The sequence below is a fragment of the Mustela nivalis genome (genome assembly GCF_964662115.1).
Source record: "Mustela nivalis genome assembly, contig: HAP1_SCAFFOLD_749, whole genome shotgun sequence".
NCBI lineage: Eukaryota > Metazoa > Chordata > Mammalia > Carnivora > Mustelidae > Mustela > Mustela nivalis.
Genome location: NW_028135914.1, coordinates 106,063 through 130,085, shown reverse-complemented (window position 1 = coordinate 130,085; position 24,023 = coordinate 106,063). Strand labels below are relative to the sequence as shown.

Genomic DNA, 24,023 nt, shown 5'->3' with positions numbered 1-24,023 from the left:
CACCCAGGCGCCCTAAAAAAAATCTTAATCTTTTCAGTTAAGAGGTGGAAGAGCAGAGGGAGAGGAAGAGAGAGAATCCCAAGTATGTCCCACGCCCAGCGTGCAGTCTCACACTGGGTTCAATCTCACAACCTCAAGATCATGACCACGGCTGAAATCAAGAGTCAGATGCTTAAGGGACTGAGCCACCCAAGCGCCCCAAATGAAAGTGTTTTCTAAATCACTTCTATTGAATCTGTATTCAATTGGCAAGTCAACATCATTCCTTTCCAAGGAAAGGACAGGTTATTAGATAAGTGATCAGAACAACTGGATCTTCTCTCTCCCTGCAGTCACACACCACCTTGCTCCACTCTGCTCAGAGACCACAGATCTGTGACTGCATTGACAGGGCTTCTCATCCCTGGCTGTCTGCTGGTCTTGGCCAGTTGGTTTTGGCCAATGGAGGCGTGAGTAAGAGAAGGGGGGGCACAGCCCAGATGGGCAGGGGCTGCCTTCCTCTGCCAAAGGCCCCAGCTCATACCAAATAGGCCTCTCCTTTGACTATGGCTCCGAGTTTCTCTAACTCCCATCTCCTCTTGTCTGGTTGGGCCCAAGGAGATGGTGGCTTCCCACTGTCCTTAGTGCCAGGGCGGGTGTTTTTTGCCCTCCCTTGTTGGATTCCCTCGAACTTGGCTATACCTTTATAAAAAGTCCCTTGGTCACACTCTTCTAGATTACCCTGGTTTTTTTTTTTTTTTTTTTTGTTTTGTTTTGTTTTGTTTAAGATTTTATTTATTTATTTGATAGAGATCACAAGTAGGCAGAGAGGCAGGCAGAGAGAGAGGGGGAAGCAGGCTCTCTGCTGAGCAGAGAGCCCGATGTGGGGCTCGATCCCAGGACCCTGAGATCATGACCTGAGCCGAAGGCAGCGGCTTAACTCACTGCGCCACCCAGGCGCCCCTTTGTTTTGTTTTGTTTAAGATTTTATTTATTTGTTTCACAAACAGAGATCACAAGTAGGCAGAGAGGCAGGCAAAGAGAGAGGGGGTGGGGGAAGCAGACCCCATACTGAGAAGAGAGCCCGATGCGGTGCTTGATCCCAGGACCCTGAGATCATGACCTGACCCAAAGGCAGAGGCTCAACCCACTGAGCCACCCAGGTTTCAGCCATCTGTTTCCGGGTGGAATCCTGACTGACACAGGTGGGAAAAACGTAGATGAGAGCATCTCATAAATGATTTCAACACAATCTGCCTGCGAACCTACAACTCTTCTGGCAGGGAGATCCATTCACTCAGCAAACATGTATTGAATTCCATTGTATGCCATCTACCGTGTCAGGTGCCTTTATGCAACTTAGAGATTGGAGTAGTTATCCACCCAGTCTGGGGCTGGACAGGTAAGGCATGCAGGGCTTTCCAGAGGAAGAAACATGTAGAACCAGGAGTCTAAAAGATAAATAGAAGACACCAGAAAACAGGGAGAGGGTCAGAATGTTCTATGCATGGAGAACAGAATGTGCAAAGACCCAGGGACCACAGGGAGCAAGGTAAGGTGGAGAAACAGAATGTCTTCAGCAAGGCTGAAGGAGGCCGGCTGGCAGGATGTGAGGGACCAGATCCAGCAGGTGTCAGAAACCATGGCAGGACCTGTGACTTTATACTGAAGGCAAGGAGCAGTCATGAGGGCTGTAAGCCCAGGTGGATCTTACCTCGGAGTGGAGGAGCAGAGGGACGGAACAGGGGTGGAGAGGTGGAGAAATGAGTTAGGAGGCCCTTGGAGGATCCCAGGTGCCCAGATCTCTGACAGTGGCAATAGGATGAGTAGAAGCGAATGGACTCAAAAGGTATTTGGGAAGCAGATGCACCTACCCATCACAGTCTCCCTGCTTTTGTGGCTTTACTCTGACCATGGTTCTCACTCTGACCGTGGTTCTCATGATGTTGCTGACCTGCTCACCGGGAGGTTCCACGCAGCCCTGCTTCTCTGAGCCTGTCCCCCGCTTCAGCCAATCTCCTGTCCTGGGCCCCCACTTCCCTGCTCTGGCTCATCAAAACTCTTGTGAAAACCCAATGGGGACAGACGAATTTGCTTGTGCAAACCCAGGTAATGTTTTTATAAGTACTGGGATTGGGCTAGCGTTGTTAATGTGTATGATCTTCTCTAATCCTCATATAATTAAAGAAAGTCTTTATTATTATTCCCACTTGGCAAACAAGAGTCTGCAGGCCACATGACCCCAGACAGGTCATGGATGTGTCTATCTCCCAGATCCATGCTTTCCCCAACAAGACGCGCTGGATTCAATTTAGCTGTATTATATAAATCCTACAAATTAAGGATTGTAAATTCAAGCAGCCTTGAATCTCAAGCAACACATGAACTTTCCACCAGCTGGTATCAGCCAAGCATACAAACAGAGACATTTCCTTAAAGGTAACGTGATACGTGGGGAGTGACACCAAGATCCAAGTCCCATCTGTGGGTGGCTCCCACGCGCACGCCTTTCTTCCCATTAGCCCACTGCTGTTTGTTCCCAAACCAACAGAAGGCTGACTCCTTACAAATTTTGTTCTGCAATTTTAGCATCCAGCTGATGGCCTCCCTGCTTTTTTAGCTTCTTGTCTCGCTCAGGACATACGTGTGGTTAGAAAACTAATATAACTGTTCTTGAACTCTATAAAAATGTTGTCCCTTAACCATAAAACTGTCAGCTCTTCGGAGTACTGAGCTCCTAGCACATAGCATGAGCTCATGAAGAGGGTGTTAAATGACAGGGAACTGAAGAATACTTTGAGACCATCCAGCACACCCCAGTCCTTCGAGAGGACAACATTTGACCCTTCACTGTCTCATTACCACTTTGTGGTGCCCTGAGGCCATTGCCATGGAGAAGCGGTCTCCTGAACCATCTCCCTGACCCATTTCATGCCCTGACCCCTAACTTGCTTTCACCATTGGACTTTTCTGTCCAGGTCAGACTGCACAGCCCTGGCCCCAGGCAGGTGTCAGGGGAGACACACAGGTCCCTTTTCCATTGGCCACTCTGCTGCCCCAACAGTTTCCCCCAGCAGCAATAATGCTTTGCCCTAGGGCTGTGATGACAAGTTCTGAAGGCTATGTGATGAAAACATCAGAAGTGCCCACAACTTCTGAGGTTACACTTAGTAAGTGGGGTGAACATCATCTTCTGCGCTTCCGTTTTGTTTTGTTGTGTGATGGAGAACCACGGTGGTGTGTGTTTGCACTGCTGCCCCATGGTGCGCTCTCTGAGAAAACCCTGAGACCTTGCCAGCAGTGGGATCTCATCTCAAGGTCTTGACTGGTGTTCATGAATCCCTGTGGGAGGACGGAAGGCTGTGACCTCACAGTCTTCTTCCAGGCAGGCTTAACGGGGCTGAGAGACTCAGAGAGTAGCTGGCAAAGAGGGACCCAGCCTTTTTGGGAAATTACTCTTTGCCGGAGAAGAAAGTGGCAAAGCCAGGTTCAAGGTGAGTCATATTCCCTTGGTTTCTTCAGAAGCCTCCTGATGCCCCCATCCCCAGAGTTTGCTAGGACGATGCTGAGGGCACCCATTCGCTCTGCCCAGCACACAGAGGAAATGACCGTGCATCTGGCTCTTTGTGAGGACCTACTTGGGACCTGGTTCAAGGTGATCTCCAGAAAGAGAACACAAAACCCCAGGAAGGAACTGTAGCCACTTTTACAACAGAAAAGGTAAAAATGTAAATAAAAGTAAAATTCACCTCGGGAGCACATAACTGTCCCGAAGTCAGTCCCTGGGTAAAAAAGCATGTGCTTTTTTCTGATTGCCCATCTGACTACCTGAATACCAACCACCCAGCGCGCACCCAGAGGTCTTAGACACATAGTGACTGAGCCTTCGGGAAGCTTTTCATGTGGCCGAGAAGATAGGTGGGACAGGATATGGGTCACGGCGTCGGAGATTCCACAGAAGCCCCATTCCTAGACCCACGGGCCCCAGGAACAGGGACCAACAGCCAGGAGGACACCTAGGTATGGAGGTGGAAAGGGCTTGTACCTTAGAATCAATGAAACTTCTATGACCCTCAGCAGATCACTTCACCTTCACCTTACTAAGCCTCAAATTTCTCTGCTGTAAAAATCAGGATAATAGCTCCCTGGGAGAGTTCTTGGAATACTTCGGACATCATATACAAAGAGGACCTAGATCCTAAGAGGCCCACAATCAAGAATAGCTTCACAGAGAAACAAACTCTGCTTAGTTGCCAAAGGAAATTAGGAAGGTGGTCTAGGTCAAAATGCCCTCCCACCCACCCACCCCAGAAGAGTGGCGGGGAGTCTTCACTATGAGGATTAGCTCACCCATCTCCCAGAGAGGGGTTTTGGAGGGACAAATTGCCTGTATCACATGCTACAAAATAAAAGTTGTTGCAGAAGGAGTGAGTGATAAATGATGGAATCTCCTGCCTGATTGTTATGGAAAGTGATATTTAGAGAGGAAAGAGTTTGTAATCAGATAAAGCAGAGAAACTGACAAAGGAAATTGATTACGTCCTGAAATGTTCAACCCAGCTGACACAGAGCAGGCTCCCTGCAGAGTTTCATTAATCAAGGGGGAGGTGGTGCAGGCTGAGACACAACCAACAGCCTGGATTTGCCCAACCAGGAGATAGAGCTTGCTTCTGTGCAAGAGAGCTGCTCTCACTGGAGGATGGCGAAGGATCTGTTCCTCGTCCTTAACAGAAGCTGCGATAGAAATGTCAGAACACTGCACATGTTTTATAAGGAACAAAAACACACACCTTCAAGTATCTTCTTAGTTCTACTTTCTGATACATAGCCACCCAGTTATGAATAGAATACCACAAGCAAAAATTTGACAGCTTCTTTGGAAAAAGAGTTAATCACCTGTTACTCTTCACCTGATCTGAAATTGATGATGGCTCTTTGGTTGAAAAGTGACATCTCACAAGATGCCAAATGTAAGAGCTAACAGATGGTAAAACATGGTTTTCTCTGTGTCCTGGCACATGACTATTATGAAAGTTGCTGAGGAGTTTAATACTGTTTTTAAAGCCCATAACATTTACCAAGTCAGTTCTGTCTCTGCCATTATTGGATGGTTTTTCCCTTTCTCAAAAATATATTTCTTTTTGTGTGTATTTTTTTTTATTTTGAAGTTTGTCAGACTTGCAAATATAGACATAAAAATAGACAGGCAGCAACCCTACATCAAGAAATACAATGCTGTTTGAAATCCAGTCAGAGCTGACAGTTTCTGGAGATGCTGGGCTGCTGCCGAGGTCACGGGAATGGGTCCAGTTGTCTCAATGGAGTCTCACCACCTTTGAGATGATGGGTGCATCACTAACCACTCCAACCCTCAGTAGTCTCACCTGTAAATAGGGTTAACAGTAGGAGTAATTGCTTATTATAATATATTATCTACAACATACTATTTGTGGCTAGAAAAACAAGAAGTCATTTAAGGAGACAGCTCCCCAGAGCCTCATCCGGGCCACTTACAGGAAGGTTTCAGAAACTGGACTTACTTGGTCTTTCAGGGACGATGCTCACTAACCCAACCCAGAAAAACCTGTAGGGGAGATTCTTGGAGCAATGGGCTTCACAAAGCCCAGAAATCCCTGGCCCATCTATTATATGTATTTTTCTGTTCACGGGTATCTGCTCACCATGATGCTGCAGAAAAAAAGAAAACAGGAACCACTCTGGCCAATTTCAGCATATTAGAATTTAATAGATGTAATTTAATATATGTAATAATATTTAAATATTTAATGATTTAATAATATTTAGTAATTTAATATGCATTTTTATAGAATCTTTGGAAGGTCTGAGGGTCATGGCAGGATGTTACCATGGGCTCTCATTCTCTGCCCTGGGACAATCAATTAAAAGGGCTCTGAACTCTTTTCTCCCTTTACTTCTTTATTCAACTCTCTGCGGCCCAAAATGTTCCTAATTCTGTGTTAGATTCTGAAGCACAGAGCTAATTTTTGTCTTTGATTTCAGAAATGTACCCCAATATTCTATGTATCTGTTTCTTGAGACTTTGCTTTGATTTTTATTCAACTTTTATTTTGAAGTTTCCTGTTTTACTGGTGTTCTAACTTTTCAAATTATCTCAACATGATTTTATAGGAGAGGAAGACCACAAGATATAAAGACAAATACTTCAATATTTCTTTGATGGTTTTTACATCAGGGTTGTAGGGTGCAGGGTTATTTGGTAAGAAGCTATAATGATTTCTAGGGGTGCCAGAAGGTGGTATCTTTTTTTTTAAAAGTTTTATTTACTTATTTTAGAGATAGAGATAGGGATATATAGAGAGAGATCGCACATGAGTGTTGGGGGGAAGGAGCAGAGGGAGAGGGACAAGCAGATGCCACTCTGAGCACAGAGCCTGATGTGGGGCTCGATCCCATGACCCTGAGATCATGACCTGAGCTAAAATCAAGAGTTGGCCACTTAAACGACTGAACCACCCAGGTGCCCTGGATAGACTGTATCTTAATGCTAAGCTACAGTTGTGCTCCAGGTGCTGTGGGAACCCAGTGGCAATTACCTGGAGAGAGTAGGCCATGCTTTGCAGGAGAGGTGATTCATTAACTGAAACCTACCAGTCAACTGGGACTTGGCCAAGGTAACAAGACAGGGAAAGGTGTTGCAGTCAGAGGAGAGAGAAGAACATGAGAACATATGTTGACTTGAGTAGCTACAAGTCCTTGGTGGTAGAGAGGCTTTAAAAATAGAATTCTCAAAATGGAATTTGGGTTGATCTAGATTGAGTTCTCAGCAGAAAGGGGACAGCTGGAGTCAATACCTTACACCTGTCTCACCAATTTGGCCTGAGTGTCTCTTTCTTTGCGTCCCTGGGTGGTGCCTTTTGTGTCAGTTAATGTCACTCTCTACAAACATATGTGTGTTTCTCTAAGATTAGTGGTGCCAATGACAACCATGTTATCTTTTATGTTAGGATACCTTGTGGTTGCATTTCATGACTAGGCTACAGTTACATAGGGAGACCCAGGTCCTTTATCCTCCCCCCGTTTGCTTTGTAGTTTTGTTCATTTCCCTTTGACATATGGATGTTAAGTACTGATGACCTTGAGCATGTCCCTATCCTAATCTGTTTTATCTCTATTATTAGTTTATTAGCTATAACTCTTTGTTTTGTCTTGTCTTAGTGGTTGCTCTAGGAGTTACAATGTACATCTTTTTTTTTTTTTAAGATTTTATATATTTATTTAATTGAGAGAGTGAGCAGGGGAGAGGGGAAGGGGGAAGGAGAGAGAATCTCAAGCAGACTCCATACTGAACATGGAGCCCATCACTGGGCTTGGTGTCACAACTTCTGGATCATGACCTGAGCCAAAACCAAGAGTATGAGGCTTAACCAACTGAGTCACCCAGGTGCCCCCACAGTGTACATCTTTAACTCATCACAGTCTGTCTTCAAATAATGTAATGCTACTTACATATGGTTTAAGAACTTTTCAACACTTCCCCTCCAGACTTTTGTGCTATTATTATTCATACATTCTAATGTATAACATTCTACCTATGTCCTAAACTCCACAGTACATTGTTACTACTTTTGCTTGGAGCAGTCAATTATCTTTTAAAGAGATTTGGAAGATGAGGGGGCAAGATATACTTTCGTTTACCTATATGTTTACCATTTCCACCGCTCTTCATTCTTCTGTATATTGTCAAGGGTATCATCTTCCTTCTGTCTAAGCAATTCCTTTTAACATTTCTTGTAAAGTTAGTATGCTGATGATAAATTCTCTCAACTTCCTGTTAGTTTGCTTTCATTTTCTTGAAGATTTTTGGTTGAGTGTAGAAGTTTATGAGGGCAGTTTTTCTTTCAGTATTTTAATGATATCGCTCTGTGGTCTTCTGATTTGCTTAATTTCTCATGGGAAATTGGCATTCTTTAGCTCCTTCATGTAATATGTCTTTTTCTTTGGCTGCTTTTAAGACTTTCTCTCTATTATTTGTTTTAAGCAATTTGATTATGATATACCGTCGTGTTGTTTTATTCATGTTTCTTTTGCTTGGGGTCTGCTGAGATTATTCTTTCTGTGGATTTATAATTTTCATCACATTTAGACCTTTTTGGTCATGATTTTTTCATGTATTTTTCCTTTTTCGCTCTTTTTCACTCTTTTTAAAATTTCCTCATAAAACTCCAATTACCAAACTGTTTTGATGACTACAACTTTGTAATATAATTTGAAATCCAGAATTGTGATGCCTTCAGTTTTTTCTTTTTCTGAATTGCTTTGGTTATTTGGGATCTTTTGTGGTTCAATACAAATTTTAGGATTGTCCCAGCTCTGTGAAAAATGCTGGTGGCATTTTGACAGGAATTGCATTAAATGTTCAACAGTCAAAAAGAATGAAATATTGCCATTTGCAACATTGTGGCTGCAGCTAGAGAGTATTATATTAAGTGAAATAAATCAGAGAAAGACAAATACCGTATGATCTCATTCATGTGGAATTTAAGAAAGAAAACAGATGAACATATGGGAAGAGAGAAAGTTAAAAAAGAGAGAGGGAAATAAGCCATAAGTGACCTTAACAACAGAGAACAAATTGAGGGTGGGGGATGGCCTAGAGGGGTGATGGGGAGGGAGTAAGGAAGGCACTTGTTGTGATGAGCACTGGGTGTTGTATGTAAGTGATAAGTCACTGAATTCTACTCCAAAAATACTGTGCTATATGTTAACTAAAAAAAAGGGAACTCCCATTATATGTGTGTTCAATTGCTTGATATAATCTCATAGCTCACTGATGTTTTTTTCAATTTGATATAATCTTTTTACTTGCTTTCAGTTTAAATATTTCTACTACTATGTCTTCACATTCATTTATCTTTCTTTTTCAATGTTTAATTGGCTGTTACTCTCATCTAGTGTATTTTTTACTTAATATGGAGTATTCTTGATCTCTAAAAATTTGATTTGGGGCTTTTTTGTATCTCCCATGTCTCTCACCGTGTTTATGTTTTCCTTTATCTCCTTGAAGATAAGGAGTATGTTTATAATCACTGTATCAACATCCTTGTGTGCTGATTCTAATATCAGTGTCTTTTGAAAATCTATTTATGGTATCACTTTTTCTTGTAGTTATAGGTCACCTTTTCCTGCTTCTTTGCAATCCTGATAATTTTTTACTGTATGCTAAACAGTACACAATTTATGGGTTATGTTGTTTCCTTTGTATATTGTTGGACTTTGTTCTGGGGAGCAATTATTTCAAGGCTGACTTTCGTATTTTGTGAGGGCAGATCTAGGGCTAATTTGGTCTCACCATTAAGGCAATATCTTTTGAAATCTGTGCTCAATGCCCACTGTATTATAAGGTCTTCCTACCCTGGCTCATAGGAACACAAATTATTTCTAGCCTTGTGTGATCTCCATTAATTTTTTTTTTTTGCCCACTCCTTTTTTTAAAAGATTTTATTTTTTTTTATTTGACACACAGAGAGAGTATAAACAGGGGAGGGGAAGGCAGAGGGAGAGGGAGAAGCAGGCTCCCCACTCATCAGGAAGCCAGATGTGGGACTCGATCCCAGGACCCAGGGATCATGACCGGATTCAAAGGCAATTGCTTAACTGACTGAGCCCCCTGGGCGCCCATGCCTGCTCCTTTCTACTGATTCTTTTCCTGGCCTCAGGTAGTGCATACATACTCTGATCAGTCCTCATCCACATACTCCACAAGATCTTTTCACAGATTTTTGGAGCTCTCTGTGAAGCTCCCCCCTCTCTCGTATTTTGCCCTAGAAATTGTAGCCAATTTGGCATCTCTAAGCTTTGAACTCTGTCAAACTCAATTCAACCGAATTGTCAAGCTCTGTTTGGACTTTGCCTCTCTGAACATCAGCCTGGAAACTCTACAGGCAATAAATGAAGGCCACTGTAGGTCTCATCTCATTTATTTCCCATCTCTCAGTGATTACTGCCCTATGTTGCCTTTTGTCCAATGAAAATAAACTCTCATGTCATTTCCTTGGCTAGTTTTTAAGGCTGGGGATATCCTATGACCCCATCATGGGCAGCTTGGTATATGTGCTGCCGAAGCGAGCACTCGTGGGCAGCTTGGAAGACACAGAGGTTTCTCTGTCCGAGTCAGATGGGACTCTTTCAAGGATTGTATATCATAGGATAACAAGGAGAGAAACACTGGACAGCTACGTGAGACTCTAAACTATGAACACTGAAATTTAATGTCTTCCTTCTTTTGTTGGGGGTCCTCGCTGTTTACTACTGGGTGTGGGCTGCTGTGGTGATGGAAGGGAGCTGAGCAATGAGAAGACTTCGGCTGATTTGAACTGTGCCATGGGTCTGGTGCATGCCGAATTTGTAAGTATTTAGTACTATGAATCATGCTGGAGACTCTAAATTGTGCTTAGTCAGAAAGAGACTTTTAGGGAGAGGCAATACCTTCTAGGTCCTGGTGGAGTTTCCCATGTGCATTTTGGTGGGAATGCACTCATCTATCCCCTGTCGACATGACTGACCCAGAGCTTTCAGGCACCCATGGGAAAGATCGCATGCAGGACAGTAAGTGAGGGACTTAGGGTCCAGCTGAATGGAAGCTGCTTCAGGCTGTGTTAGTCAGAAGCTTCTCTTCTGGGACAGAGGAAGCAACTATAATTTGTACTAAATTCTGTCCTGTGAAATGATGTGAAATGATATTTAAGAACTTGTGCCTTTGGTAGATGAGATAGGAAAATCTGCTACTGAAACCCACCAGGCCAGAACTCAAATACTCCGACACTTGACTCAAACACTCCTGCAGGGTCTCTCCATCCATGGTGTACACCCGTGCTGCAGCTGGGCTAGGAGGCCCCATCTCTCACTTCCCTGACCCAGAGAGGGAGAGGACTCCTTGACACTGGCTGAGCCCCAGTCTGTAGAAAGTTGGCATCGCGTCCAAACTTCCTCCAGACTAAAGGGCAGTTGGGTGACCAATGTCAATCTCAGTTACGAATAAAATTGTCTTTTGGGGCACCTGGGTGGTTCCGTCGGTTAAGAGTGTGCCTTCCATTCAGGTCATGAAACCAGGCTCCTGAGATGGAGACCCACATCGGGCTTCCTTTTCAGTGGAGAGTCTACTTCCCCCTCTCCCTCTGCCTGCCGCTCTGCTTCCTTGTGCTCTCTATCTCTCTGCCAAATAAATAAATAAAATCCTTTAAAAAAGAAAAAAGAATAAAAGGGTCCCTACCTCATATGGTGTGGACATTAAGGGAGATTTCACAGGTAACACACAGAGAATTGCAAATGCTGTTTCCAGTTCTACTTCTCTGATACTCAGTCATCTCTAAGGCTAGAGAAATAGTTGTGGTCTAGTCTGGACTCCTGATTTTGTGTCTTTAGGTGCTCTAACACCAAGAGACCTGCTTCTGGAGTCTGCATTCTACTTACTAAAACTTAGTAGTTGCTTATATGCTCACTTACTGTAAAATTCAGAAGTACTGATGTTTTCCTAACTGATTTTTTAAAAAGATTTATTTATTTATTTTAAAGAGTGAATGAGTGTGCATTGGTGGGGAAGGGGCAGAGGTAGAGGGATAGAGAATCCCAAGCAGACTCCATGCAGAGTGTGCAGCCTGGTGCAGGGCTTGCTCGATCTCACGACTCTGAGATCAGGACCCTGAGATCACCTGAGCTGAGACCAGGAATTGGATGCTTAACAGACAGTGCCACCCAGGGTGCCCTTTCCTAACTGATTTTTAAGGAAGGTTTTTCTTTGCCTGGATGAATGCTTCCAAAGGCTAGAGTTTTGTGCCTCAGTCTCTCTCTCTCTCTCTTTTTTAAGATTTTATTTATTTATTTGACAGACAGAGATCACAAGTAGGCAGAGAGGCAGGCAGAGAGACAGAGAGGAGGAAGTAGGCTCCCCGCCAAGCAGAGAGCCCGATGCGGAAATCAATCCCAGGACCCTGAGATCATGACCCCTCAGTCTCTCTCTTGCAAGTACCCTGTGTCTACTCCTATGCTCCTTTGGTCATGACCAGCAGTTTCTCCTCTAAACATTGCGGCTGCCCTTCCAGACTGGTGTTTTCTGTTATGGTGACAGAAGGCTGGGGGAAGGGGGGGGAAGGGGTGAAACTCATTTTTCCCCTGCTTGGACCTAGAACTGAAAACAAGTCCAGAATCCATACATCACGATTTTTTCTGTGCAAGAGCCCTGGACATCTGTCTACTAGGTCTTAGTGTGTAATCATGTCAAGCCCAAGGTCATGTAGGTTACACTTCTGTGTCTCACAGATGCATGGAAAAGGGAGTGGGATCCCAGGGATAAATGCTGCCTGGGTGTCTCCCTTCTTTGAAGACATTTGTTCACCTTTCTCTATCATGAGGTGAAGAAGACTCAAGGTGGAAACTGCCTGGAGCCCTGAGTCACCCCATGGAAGGGGATGGCCTTGGGCAGTCTTTGGACCCCCAGCAGAGTCTGGGTGAATGAGAAATTCTTAAATGTTAAGTAGAAGTGCTTAGTAGCACAAACATTCTGACCAACACAGTGACAGTACTGTTGTAAGTGTTTTACGTACATTAAGCCATTCAGACTTCACAATAACCCTGTGAAGTGGGGACTGTTAATATCCCTATTTTAGCAGAGGAGGAAACTAGATCCAGGCAGGATAAAGAACTTTCAAAGTGTCAAATGAATATAGCAGGTCATACAAGTCTTAAAGGAGAAAACCCAGAGCATCATTATGAGAGGACCTGTCCCCTTTAGAAAGCACTTAATAGCAATTATCTCACCGTCCCTGTGGGAAGATCAGGCAGTATCTTTACCCAGAGATGAAGCCGCTGATGCTGAGGGGAAAGGTGGTATATATGGCATATTCTTACCAACTTTTCTATGTCATTGTCTGTCTTAGAAGGCGAGCACCATGCCCTTAGGTGTCGTACCTGCTTCTTCTGCCTAGAGCACATGACACACCTGTCTTGATACAGTAAGGAATCTAACCTAGAACATTGCCTTGTCACAATAGCAGGAACTAGAAGCCATCAGCAGAATGGTGACCAGGGTAAGTCCCTGACATGCATTTTCTTTTTGGAATTCATTGATCCTGGGACAACTGTCCCTCATGTGCAACATTATTTCCCTTGAGAACCAGCCCCCCACCTCAGCCTCAATGCACACCCACTCCCATGCCAATAAAAGGGGCAAAGGCTGATTAAGCAGCTTGGGGCAGGCATCCTGCTATCAGCCCATTGAAGAAGGTCCATCCTGGCCTCCCTCCAGGAGAGGGTGCTCCCCTTCCCTTCTCTCCAGCAAGGCCCATCCTCCCCCTCATCCATCTTCCTTGGCTAAACTCTATGACTCTAAGAGGGGAAGGGAGGAAAGAGGAAATCCTTCTGTCCTAGGAGCCATTTTCATTAGCCACACCTCTACTCTGATAATTTATTTTCCCTATTTATTTTATTTTGAATAATTGACCTTAACTATTTTCTTCACAGGAACTGAACAATGACACTTAAAAACTTTCAGATCATATCATTACCAAAGCAGCCAACAACCAGTTTATCCTTTAGACCCAAAATAAAAATATCACTACAAGAGATAAACCAGCAAATAATTACTCCTAACAAAAAAAAGAAAGCAAATTGCCTTTGTCACCAGTGTTTTGTTTGAAATCTTACTTAAATTGTCCTGGGATAATTAGGTGTCAGGCACCCTTAGCATCTCTTTGAATATCCACCAGTCTTTCTTAGAGTAAGGGGGAGGATACTGGGGTCATGGGGGGGGCTTTCAGCTGGAGCTAGCTATTCAGGCCCCAGAGGTGATGCCGGGTGGGCAGGTCGAAGGACCCAGACTGGGTCCTGCAGGACCAGTCAAGATGGCCATTGACTTTAAGCAAAATGAAAATCAAACACAAGACAAGAAGAAGTGAGAGTAGAGTTTATTGAAGACATAGAGACAGAGCATCTGAGCGACTAAGAAAGGAAATGAGACAGAATTTGGTCTTTGCTTGGGGTCTGGGGTTTTTACTGAGAATTGTGGTCGGAGACACACATCTTCCGAGGCATCCCAAAACAGGAGGCGTGTTTAGGGGGTCCACTATAAGTCACTTATGCCCCGGAATCAGGCTTCCTGGTGAGTCAGTAGTCTTGGAAAACACTCTTGTTGATCCTGCCAGGTCACTCCTTAGATCTCACCTAGAGTGCTGGAAGACTCCAAAGAAATCATTAACTCCTTGCCCTTTACAAGGAGAACATGCATGATCTGTTCTATAAGGCGTCTGTAAGGTGGGGCGCAGGTCCTAGCAAGAACAGAAGCAGGGAAAGGAGCAAAAAAGCAGTCATTTATGGGGTTTCTTGTTTTCCAGTCCCAGAGAGAGGGAGATAGGGAAAGAGAAGCCTCCTTAGGAAACAAAGCAGGGAGCAAAGCAGGGATCCTGATGCGGGATTCGATCCCAGGACCCTGGGACTGTGACGCGAGACGAAGGCAGATGCTTAACTGAGTGAGCCACCCAGGTATCCCCACAACCTACCGTTTACTAATTTGTGAACACGATTATCAGTATCACATCTTCCCCATTCTCCCCATATATATATACATATTTTTTTTCATTTTCTATATTAATAAAACACAATCAATAAGAGACATTCACTGGTGAGCTAGGGGACACCACCGGTTGTGTGTTAATAGCTAAGACAGCCCGGCCCTGTGCTGCTTGAGGGTGTGTTTGGAGGGGGGGGGAGCATTCAATAAGACCATTAAAAAATACACAGAGAAAAGACTGTAAAGACCTGATGCTCTAAACCTTAAGAACCATGAAGGAGCAACTATTGTTAATGCTGGTGGTTTTGAGACACTTGTTCTAGACAAATGGCAGAATTCTCTTTAGGGAGAGAAAGCTCTTCAGTTTGAGGGGAAAAAAAATACTTGGTAAGATTTTGGTTGCTTAAAGACTGCCAATATAGGACTAATCTGAGTGGGAGAAGTTCAAACAAAGAGAGAGATGAAACTTCTCCGTATAAAGAACGGGCTGGTTATTAGTAGTACTCCTCTTGCTGCATTCCTCTGTGCCCAGGGAGGCTGACCTCCAGGACCGCATGACCCAGGTTCCCCTGCCCCTTGGCTTTCAGGTGGGTTCAGTCAATGAGAGGCACCTGCAGGAGAAAAGAGGAGGAGAGGAGAGAGAGATGTGTTTATCGCATCCCACCCCACTCCGTATCCCAATCCCTACTTCCCCAAGGGTCCAGTGTTGGCCGTCTTCCTCTGCGGCCTCAGCTCGTCATGGAGCTCGCTCTTCTGAGGCTCCAGCCGTCACCAGATTCTCACCAGACTGGTCAGACCCAGTGATAACATCCTCCCGCCATTGCTAATCTCTGGGGATTTCACCATTTCTTGTTACTTCCCTTGGCCAGTGTTGATAACCCCTTCACTAAACTGTCTTGGGTCGAATCCTTCCATGCTCCATCTGCTTCTTGCTAGCCCCCCACTGCTACCAGCAAGTATGATCCTGTGATTTCTAGTAAGAAATACACGTTTAGTCTTTCTCCCAGCCCGTTTCTGGCATAGAGCTCCTAAAATCCTTGGAATTTCTCAAGCAAGGAGAGCAGCAAGGATGCCTTTGTTATGCTAATGAAGACACTTTGGGACTCTGCCTAAGGATGGGGAGTGTTGTCAGGAAAATCAACCCTCTGTTTAGAGGGTTGGAAATTTCAGTACCACCCCAGTTCTGGGGGAGGGAAAGGTGCCATTGAGTTCATGGCCAATGGCCCATGATTTCACCAAATGCGCCTATGTAACAAAGCCTCCATAAATCCCCCAAAGGACAGGGTTTGGGGAGTTTCAGGGTTGGTGAACACATGGAGATTTGGGGTATTGTTTATACAAGAAGGTCATGGAAATGCCAACTCCCTTCCCACATACCTTGCCCTGTGGCTCTCTTCTGCAGGCTTTTTCATATCCTTTAATATACTTTGTAATAGGGGCGCCTGGGTGGCTCAGTGGTTAAGCCGCTGCCTTCGGCTCAGGTCATGATCTCAGGGTCCTGGGATCGAGTCCCGCGTCGGGCTCTCTGCTCAGCAGGGAGCCTGCTTCCTCCTCTCTCTCTCTCTCTCTGCCTGCCTCTCTGCCTACTTGTCATTTCTCTCTGTCAAATAAATAAATAAATAAAATCTTTAAAAATATATATATATATACTTTGTAATAAACCAATGATCTAGAGAGTAAACTTGGTTCCTGAGTCCTGTGAGCCCAAGAGGGGGTGGCGGGAATCTCTGATTTAGGTAACAACCTTGTGCAATTGACATCTGAGTGGATGAGAGACTTGTGGGACTGAGCCCTTAACCTGTGGGCTCTGATGCTGTCTCCAGATAGATAGTGTCTGGATTAAGTTGATTTCTAGAACACCTGGCTAGTGCCAGAGAATTGCTTGAGGGGATGCTGGGGGAGGGCCCCACATGCATTGGAATTGGGTGTAGAATCCTTAACAGGGGTATTCAATTGTCCCCTGACATGGAAGTGAGTGGGGGCTCTGATCCTTTCAGAAGACGAGGGGGAAAGTTATCTAAAGGGAAAGAGCAAATGTGTCTAGTTAGGGGGTGTGAGAGACAGCCCTTGTGGATGGAACAGGCAGCTCCCAACAAATGAGGGGGCTGAGCTTTAAAATGTTTCCTGGTTCGGGTTGTGTTCTTCTTGTTTCATTGGTTTGGTTGTTTAACTTGTTTTATTTATTATAATTCTCCATTATCTCCAAACCTGTAATAAAAATTTGCTGCACCAACAGACCATATGTTAATGGGACTTTGTTAAGTGCAGGAGACCAAGCAACTTTCACAGTTCAGGGCAAAATGAAGGAGAAAATGGGGCAAACCAGCTCAGCAGGGGGATCAAAGTCAAATGATACCCAAGTTGCCTCTTGCCCAGGCAAGGTGCCTCTTGCCCAGGAAAGCCTGAGAACATGGGGGCAAGCATGGAGCTTGCTGCAGTTGAGCGGGGAGGGCAGCAAATATTTTGTTTGGCTCTGAAAGGGAAAGACAAACCCAGAGCATTCACATTCAGAGCTTCAGAAAAAACAACAGCAACAACTACAATAAAAACTATTTGATGATAGAATCACAGGGACATAAAAATCAAAGTAATCTTTGCCAGAAAGCTATGAAATCAATGTCTGAAAACTTTGTTCCAATTTAAAAATCAAACTTTTCAGGATTTTAAAAGAAATTACATTGTACGTTCTGGGTCTGGGAAAATAAAAGCAAAGGAAAACACAACAGGTATGAAAGACCAGCGCAGAGCACACACTTTCTCCTTGAAGCAGAACAGTTGGAAAGAGCAAATTTTGGGAATGTCGTGGCCTTGTCTGCCTCAGTAAGTTCAGGGTTTATGGTGACTTCTGTCACAAGCTTCCACTTAACAATAGATTCTAAGCATGTACACATTTTTTTTTCCAGCATGTACACATATTTTTAAGGAAAGAAGTTACGTAAAGCAAGGAGCAAATGTTCGGGAAGTCCACAGACGTGTTTTAAAAGTATGAACATTATGGAACGACTATCTTGCACGAGGCCCGTTTCAGTCCCTCTGAATTACACTCAAGCACCACAGGTGCTGGCTAATGAAGGATATGCATCGAGGACCATTCGGCCATTTAATTGTTCTTCTGCAGCATGACATGATTTTGTGAGTCTCTGCATAGGAGCATTTAATTAATGGGAAGGGTAAAAGAGTGCTAGGAGAGAATTGGCTTTCTTGCCCTGCCTTCCTCCCCTCTCCCTCCCTGTGCACACACGCGTATACACGGATGGGTGCGCAGGTGCCCACACACAGAATGAGCCATTATCCTCTAGCATTAGAGCCTTTTAGGAGCAGAGTGGAGTGACGAAGTTTCCCCAAGTCACCAGAGTTCAGCCTGAGCTGCAAAAGGTCATCCATCAGTGGTGTTAAGGACTTTCCTGCACTAGTCTCCACTTATCTGCCCAGCTTCGTAACCACCCACTTGCCCCTAAAAGCATCCTGGTCTCCAGCTGATTCTCCAATTGATTTTATTTATTCAAAAATAGTGACTGCCCCTTCTGTGTGCTCAGGGCATCTCCTATTGCTCACAGATCTTACACACATACTTAAATTATCTGTCCCTGGACTTTGAGTGCCTAACTCGGGCTTGACATAGACATTCACTGAATCTAAAACTAGGAGCTAGTGAAGAAATGAACTGAATGAATGCTCCCCTTCTCACAGCCTCGCTTCACAATTTGACAAAAAGGTTGTTCTGCATTCTTTTATTCACACTCAAGTTACTAACCCTGAATAACATTCTGTTCTCAGATCTGTAGGGCTAGTTTCAGGGCTCAGAAAAAATCCATATTATGAATCTTTGCTTGGACCCTCCTCACAGTCTGCTTTATATTTATATTATATTTCTATAATGTTTAAAGCCTCTCTTTAAACAGTGTTACACTAAAACATGTTGAAATTAACTACCAACAGACACAGTGGAGAAGACATGGGAATAACCCTGTAGTCTGTCTGAATTCTGCAACAAACTAGCCATGACCATGATTAAGAAACTATCCATTCTTACATTTCATGCTCTCATTGAATCCAAAAGAACTTTGACTAAGTGATCTCATTCATCCAAGAATAATAGCAGGACACCTACTTTGTGGTTGGTCTTGGGTTACCATACTGGAGTTCACAGTAGGGGGATGGTAGACAGACATACACAGAAGACTATAATTATGCTTCATTTTGCTAAGTGAGGTGACAAAGAGCAGGGATAAAGACAGATGTGGCTGCCTAAAGGTCTGTCCCAAAGGACAAGGCAGTGTTAGCCAGGCTTGGGGAGGGTGGTGAAAGGCACCTCTGGACAGTAAATTCCCTGGGAGAAAATTAGAGCATTGCAAACAATGGTGGAATGAATGAAAGGATGCAAGACACATCCCAGAAAGGTCGATCCCAGGAGCAGTCACACTGCTCAACTCCGGGATAGGTGGACACTATGGGGACCAGTAAGGGGACCTAGTTTAGGTCTGGGGCTGTCATCGGGATGGATGTCTGAGGAATGGCATTTTTGTTAACATCTGAGGGTAGTTAGGAGTCTGGCATCAAGAAGGGCACCCAGGGGAGGACCTGGTGCAGGGATGGAGCTGAGGTACTGAGGGCCAGCCCCCCACCCCCTCACTCTGTTTTCCTGTAATGGGAGCTTCCTTCTCCCATTTGATCTTCACATTTTCCAATCCCTCCATGGCTCTCTGCAGCACATATGAACATGGCCAGCCCTAGAGAGCAGAGATGGAGTTTCCAGACCTTGACAGCCTGGTGTCTGGTCCTGCCCTTGCACACAGAGGCCTGTACTCACAACCTGTTCCCCCGGGAATGATGAGGCTCATTATTTGCAATCACGACATAAAAATGCACCTGAAATTCAGGAGAATTTCAGAAGAAGCAAAGGCTCATTTCCAGTAGTCCAAACCCCATTCTTTTATTTGGATTTTCACAGGTCAGTTTTCCTTAAGGGCAATGGGGCCATGACAACATTCTCTAGACCAGAAGAGCAAGTTCTGAATTTATTTCCCTGGATGCTCTACTGGTTACAGTGAAAACCTCCCAACCCTCCTCAGTGATAAAATGGATAGAATTCCTGGAAGAAATCCTAGGAATAAGATAGTCCTCTGGACCCCAGAAGGCAGTGTGTTTGCCCACCAGGGTGCCCACCTCGTGTTTTTGTGCTTGTGAACAAAGCACATCCTGATTTGCAAAAGTTTTTACACACAACCCAAAATCATTTATGCGTTAAAACGAAATGCATACTGTCCCCATCTCTTGACGTTGAAAGGGCGAGGACACTGTTAGAAACAGTCTACATCCTGTGTCGTGACAAGCAGGAGGATGCTAACACAGGACCAGTTTCCTGATCAACGCTTTCTCCGGGAGCTACTTTTTCCTCCAGCTACCCTGTCCACACGCCAGTGCCTTTGGCAGAATCATGAGAAGAGTAATTCTCCTGGAAGGTGAGGACCCGATCAGTCTATGTGAAGAACAGAAATGTCTTTCCTTTTCAAACTATGAAAATGATCTCGACCCTCCAAGCAAGTTAGTTGAATTGAAAGTATTAGCAGCCTGTAGTGAGCCAAAAAGGCATTGTGGACCCGTAGCAGATCTAGCCATACTGGAATACTCTGAGTCCTTCCACAACGAGATCTACTGCTGCAGCTGAGTTTTCCTGAAACACTGAATGTAGATGGCTAATGTTTTTTGAAAACACACGAATTTTTTACATAATTTAACTCTTAAAATAGACTTAAACAGCAACTGCACAAATTACTCTTCTTGGAAAAATCTAGTTATGACTAGTAAGAAATGTGATCCTCGTAGGTTACCTTAATCAAAACTGATATGCCATTTTATAGCTGAAGGGTTTCTGTGTTTTCATCATTGACTGTATGTGTTGTTTTTGTTATGATGAGCAAGAATAAGCAGTTACCTGGTCATCGAGGTACATGGCTAAATTGGGGGGGACCTGAGTGCTGCTGTCCGTTGGGTGGTCACCTCTTGGTTTCAGCTCAGGTCCTGATCTCCAGGTTGTAAGATCGAGCCCAGAATCTGGCTCAGCACAATGTCTGCTAGAGATTCTCTCTCCCTGTCCCCCTGCCCCTCCCACCCTGCTCTTTCTCTCTCTCAAATAAATAAATAAATATTTTTTTAAACAAAGGTATATGGCAAGATTTTTTAAACTTGTTATTGATGAAAGAATATAATTATCATAATGAAACAATAAGCAAAAAAACCACTTTTTACTGAGCCACTTGTGTATACTTGTAGGGGGAACTCTGGGCTAACCCTCACTCCAGGCTAGTGCCAGACCTCTGGACCAAAAGGAAAAAGCCAAGCTCGACCCATTCTCTGTATTTCAGGGACCTTATTCCCAGGGTCAGTGAACCTGTTCATCAACCAGGCATTATTTCAGGTCCTGGGAACTTGGCAATAGCTAAGACACAGTCCCTGCCTTCATTCAGCTTTAGGTGGAATGGAGGATAGAAATAAGGAAACATGGTGTGTGGGAAAACTATTCTGAGGGAAACCACAGGTGCTGGAAGCTCAAAGGAGCAGCACCTCACTCAGGCTTACAGGGTCCAAGAAGCCTCCTAGAAGGAAGGACAGTCTAAGCTGAGAACCCAAGGATGAGCTGAGCTTATCCAGGCAGGGAGAGAGCAAGAGAGAGGAATCCCAGGAGGAAAGAACAGCATGAGCAAAGTCCTGGAGAGAGGGCTCACTTAAGGAACCAGAAGTTAGCACATGGACCCTTTGTAAATTCAGACCCCTTGCTCTGGGTCTCTGGGTAACAAATCAGTTAAATAAACCCTACTAAAACTCTTTGAAAGAGCCATCCAGAAAATAGTGATAGGCATTTCTGAACAGTTGATGAAAGTCCTTGGGTTGAAAATCAATATATTTTCACGGAAGCAGATCTGGTAGCTTCCGGAGCTTCTCTGTGTTTCTAACCGGAAGTGGTTGCCGCAATCTGTGACTTCCACCAGGACAGGAGGTGAGCTGAGGGGAAGGAAGCAAAGGGAGCAGGAAGGAGCTGAGCAGACAGGCAGTGCAGGGAATCAAGGGTCTGCTGCCCCGAGATGGGCAAACCCACCCATGCTACACATCAGAACAGCGGACAATCAAATTGAGGGCATGGAATCTTCCTAACCTTGTTATCACAAACCCTTTCTAGCCATTACATTCAATTACATGAAAGAGGCTGGAAGGTTAATACAAACCCTAAACGTTGCTGAATAGTTAATAAAATCATAATACAGGAATTCAGTGACCACAATCAATTATTAATGTGAAATCTGATTTAGTAATGGAGAATAGTGTCACCATGTTCATACCTCTCTAACTGATGAACTGCTCTTTCCATTCAACAAATATCTGAGTGCCTACTACGTGCCGCATGGGAGATGCGGAACACTGGGAATATAAAGATAAAAAGATATACTCCTCGACCTCGGTGGATAAGAAGGAAATCCCTACAAAAAGCTCGGGGAGAAAATAATACCATTTAGCCATGTTTTCTGTGGTCTTCCTTACTGAATGCTTGTTTCTTTTGTGTTCCCTTTTTTTGGTCGTTTGTCTAGAAATCCTCCCTCATTGTCATAGAATTTTATGGCCTGACAGGTCCTTAGAGATCATATAGCTTTTTTTTTGGTTTCCAGACCAGAGGATCCAAAGTTTCCTTGGCAGTGCCTCATGGGTCGCCTGTTGATAAATGACTCATAGTTCTATGTGTATTCATTCATTCATTTGACAAAGTTTGGAAGACCTGCTTCTTCTAGCATCAGCACAAGGCATTGAAGATGTAGCAGTGAGCAAAATAACAGAGGTCTGAATGTTCACAGAGGTCCCCGTAGTATGTGGCATTTAGAGTCCATGCAGAAGGACATTAATGAAACCATATCAACAATGTAGACTTAGGGCTGTGACACATGTATGAAGCAAGGGTACATCTCACATGAGTGTTGGATAAATCCGGGATCCGACCCAGTCCAGGAGGTTCAGAAAAGGTTGCCCAGGGAAGCAGGGTGGGACCAAAGGAATGAAATAGAGGGGTGTGCATTAGATAGGAGGGATGATGTGTGCAAATGTCTCAAGGTGGGAGGAATTGTGGTGTTTTCAAGAGGAAGGAAGAAAGCTATGGATGGAGTCCCAAGAATGAGGTGGGTTGTGAAGCAAAATGAAGCAGGTAGGTAGGAGCCAGTAAGCCCCTTTAAGCATTAGGGATTTCATGCCCAGAAGCATGGGAAGCCATGGAAAAGGACAGTAGATTGGAGCACAGGGTTGATGAGAGGATCACATTTGAACCTGAAAAGTTCCCTCTGGCCACAATGTGGAGAACGTATTGAGGGCACTGCATATGGAGCCGGGCTTGGCAAGGGAGCTATTGGAGTGGTTCAGGCAAGACACGACGCTGTGTGGACCCAGGAGCTGGTGGTAGAGAAGTAGGTATAGCAGGTATGAATTGTCTTGTGACTCCCAAGGGGGCAAGAAATGCTCCATTTCTGTTTTTAGAAATCAAACCATAGTTGGCTCCAAGTGACCACTCACCGATTGAGAGTGAGTGACAACGTGGAGCCAGATTTTATTTCATTGTCATGGGTCCCCATGTGATGCCATGGAGGGCCACCCATCTCTGGGGTCACTCTAGTATTCACACATAAAAAAATTAAGCAGGGATGTCAGAATTCTTGCATGCCTTGCAGTCTGTTTCCATCTAGAGAAGGCTAAGCTGTGTCTATCACTTGATTCTAAAAGGAATTTGGATCTGCATGACCCAAAATGCCAGCCATCTGTCCTTGTCTAAAAGTCAAAAACATAATAAGAGAGAGGCATGGACACTTGAAAATATTTGTTCCAACCTATTTGAACACACACACACACACACATGCACACACGCAAAATAGCAAAATAGATTGCTTGTAAATTATAGCTCTTTTGGCTTCTGGCTTTTCAGTTGCTATAAAAGTTTCCAATCGTTGCCAGAGGAAGGCATTCTCTATGGTTTAAAATAAACCCGAACAACCTACCTGCAAATCCACATGCGGTCTCTTTTCTATAGCAAAGCTGCCAGTCAGTTCACGGTGGCCTGTGCTTTGTGTCTTACCCAGCGTAGGCCATTTGGAAGTGGACCGCTCTGCTAGTGGGATCAGCGCCCCCACCCCCAACCCCAGCTTGGCCATGCAGACAAACTCTCGCTATGGTTCCCAGGATGAAGGTGCCGGGCATCTCCGCGGCCTCCGCCAACAGAGGTCCTGCACCCCAGGCACTGCTGGAAGCACAGGGCAGGGCTCTACTCCTCGCCCAAACTGTACAAACCTGTCTCCCCTGCTAAACACGTTCGCCCTTTCCCCTCCCACCTCCTGCTCTTCTTGGCTACATAATTCTTATTAGCCTTGGTAGTTCATATAAAGAGTTGTGCCATTTGGGGTTAGGGATGATTTGGGGGGCCACCTACCCCCACTTCCTAGGGGAAGGTGACAGCTTAGATCAGAAAAAAAGC

At 44.5% G+C, this 24,023-nt stretch overlaps 1 protein-coding gene across 5 annotated transcripts in view; it reads right to left on the bottom strand.

Moving 5' to 3' along the window:
- LOC309857469 (uncharacterized protein) overlaps nucleotides 1-24,023 on the bottom strand; it is a 258,540-nt gene that overhangs the window by 218,300 nt on the left and 16,217 nt on the right. For 2 of the 5 annotated variants that reach the window (XR_014307725.1, XM_082750161.1), the window contains exon 5: nucleotides 13,904-15,132. The exons of 2 other annotated variants lie outside the window; for them this stretch is intronic. Coding sequence is in view for 2 of the 3 variants with exons in the window: in XM_082750161.1 (XP_082606287.1) it covers nucleotides 15,105-15,132 (28 nt within the window). In the remaining variant the exon portion in view is untranslated. Of the gene's footprint in view, nucleotides 1-5,113; nucleotides 5,364-13,903; nucleotides 15,133-24,023 lie in introns of those variants that run through there. One more of the 5 variants, XM_082750162.1, reaches the window with a different exon arrangement.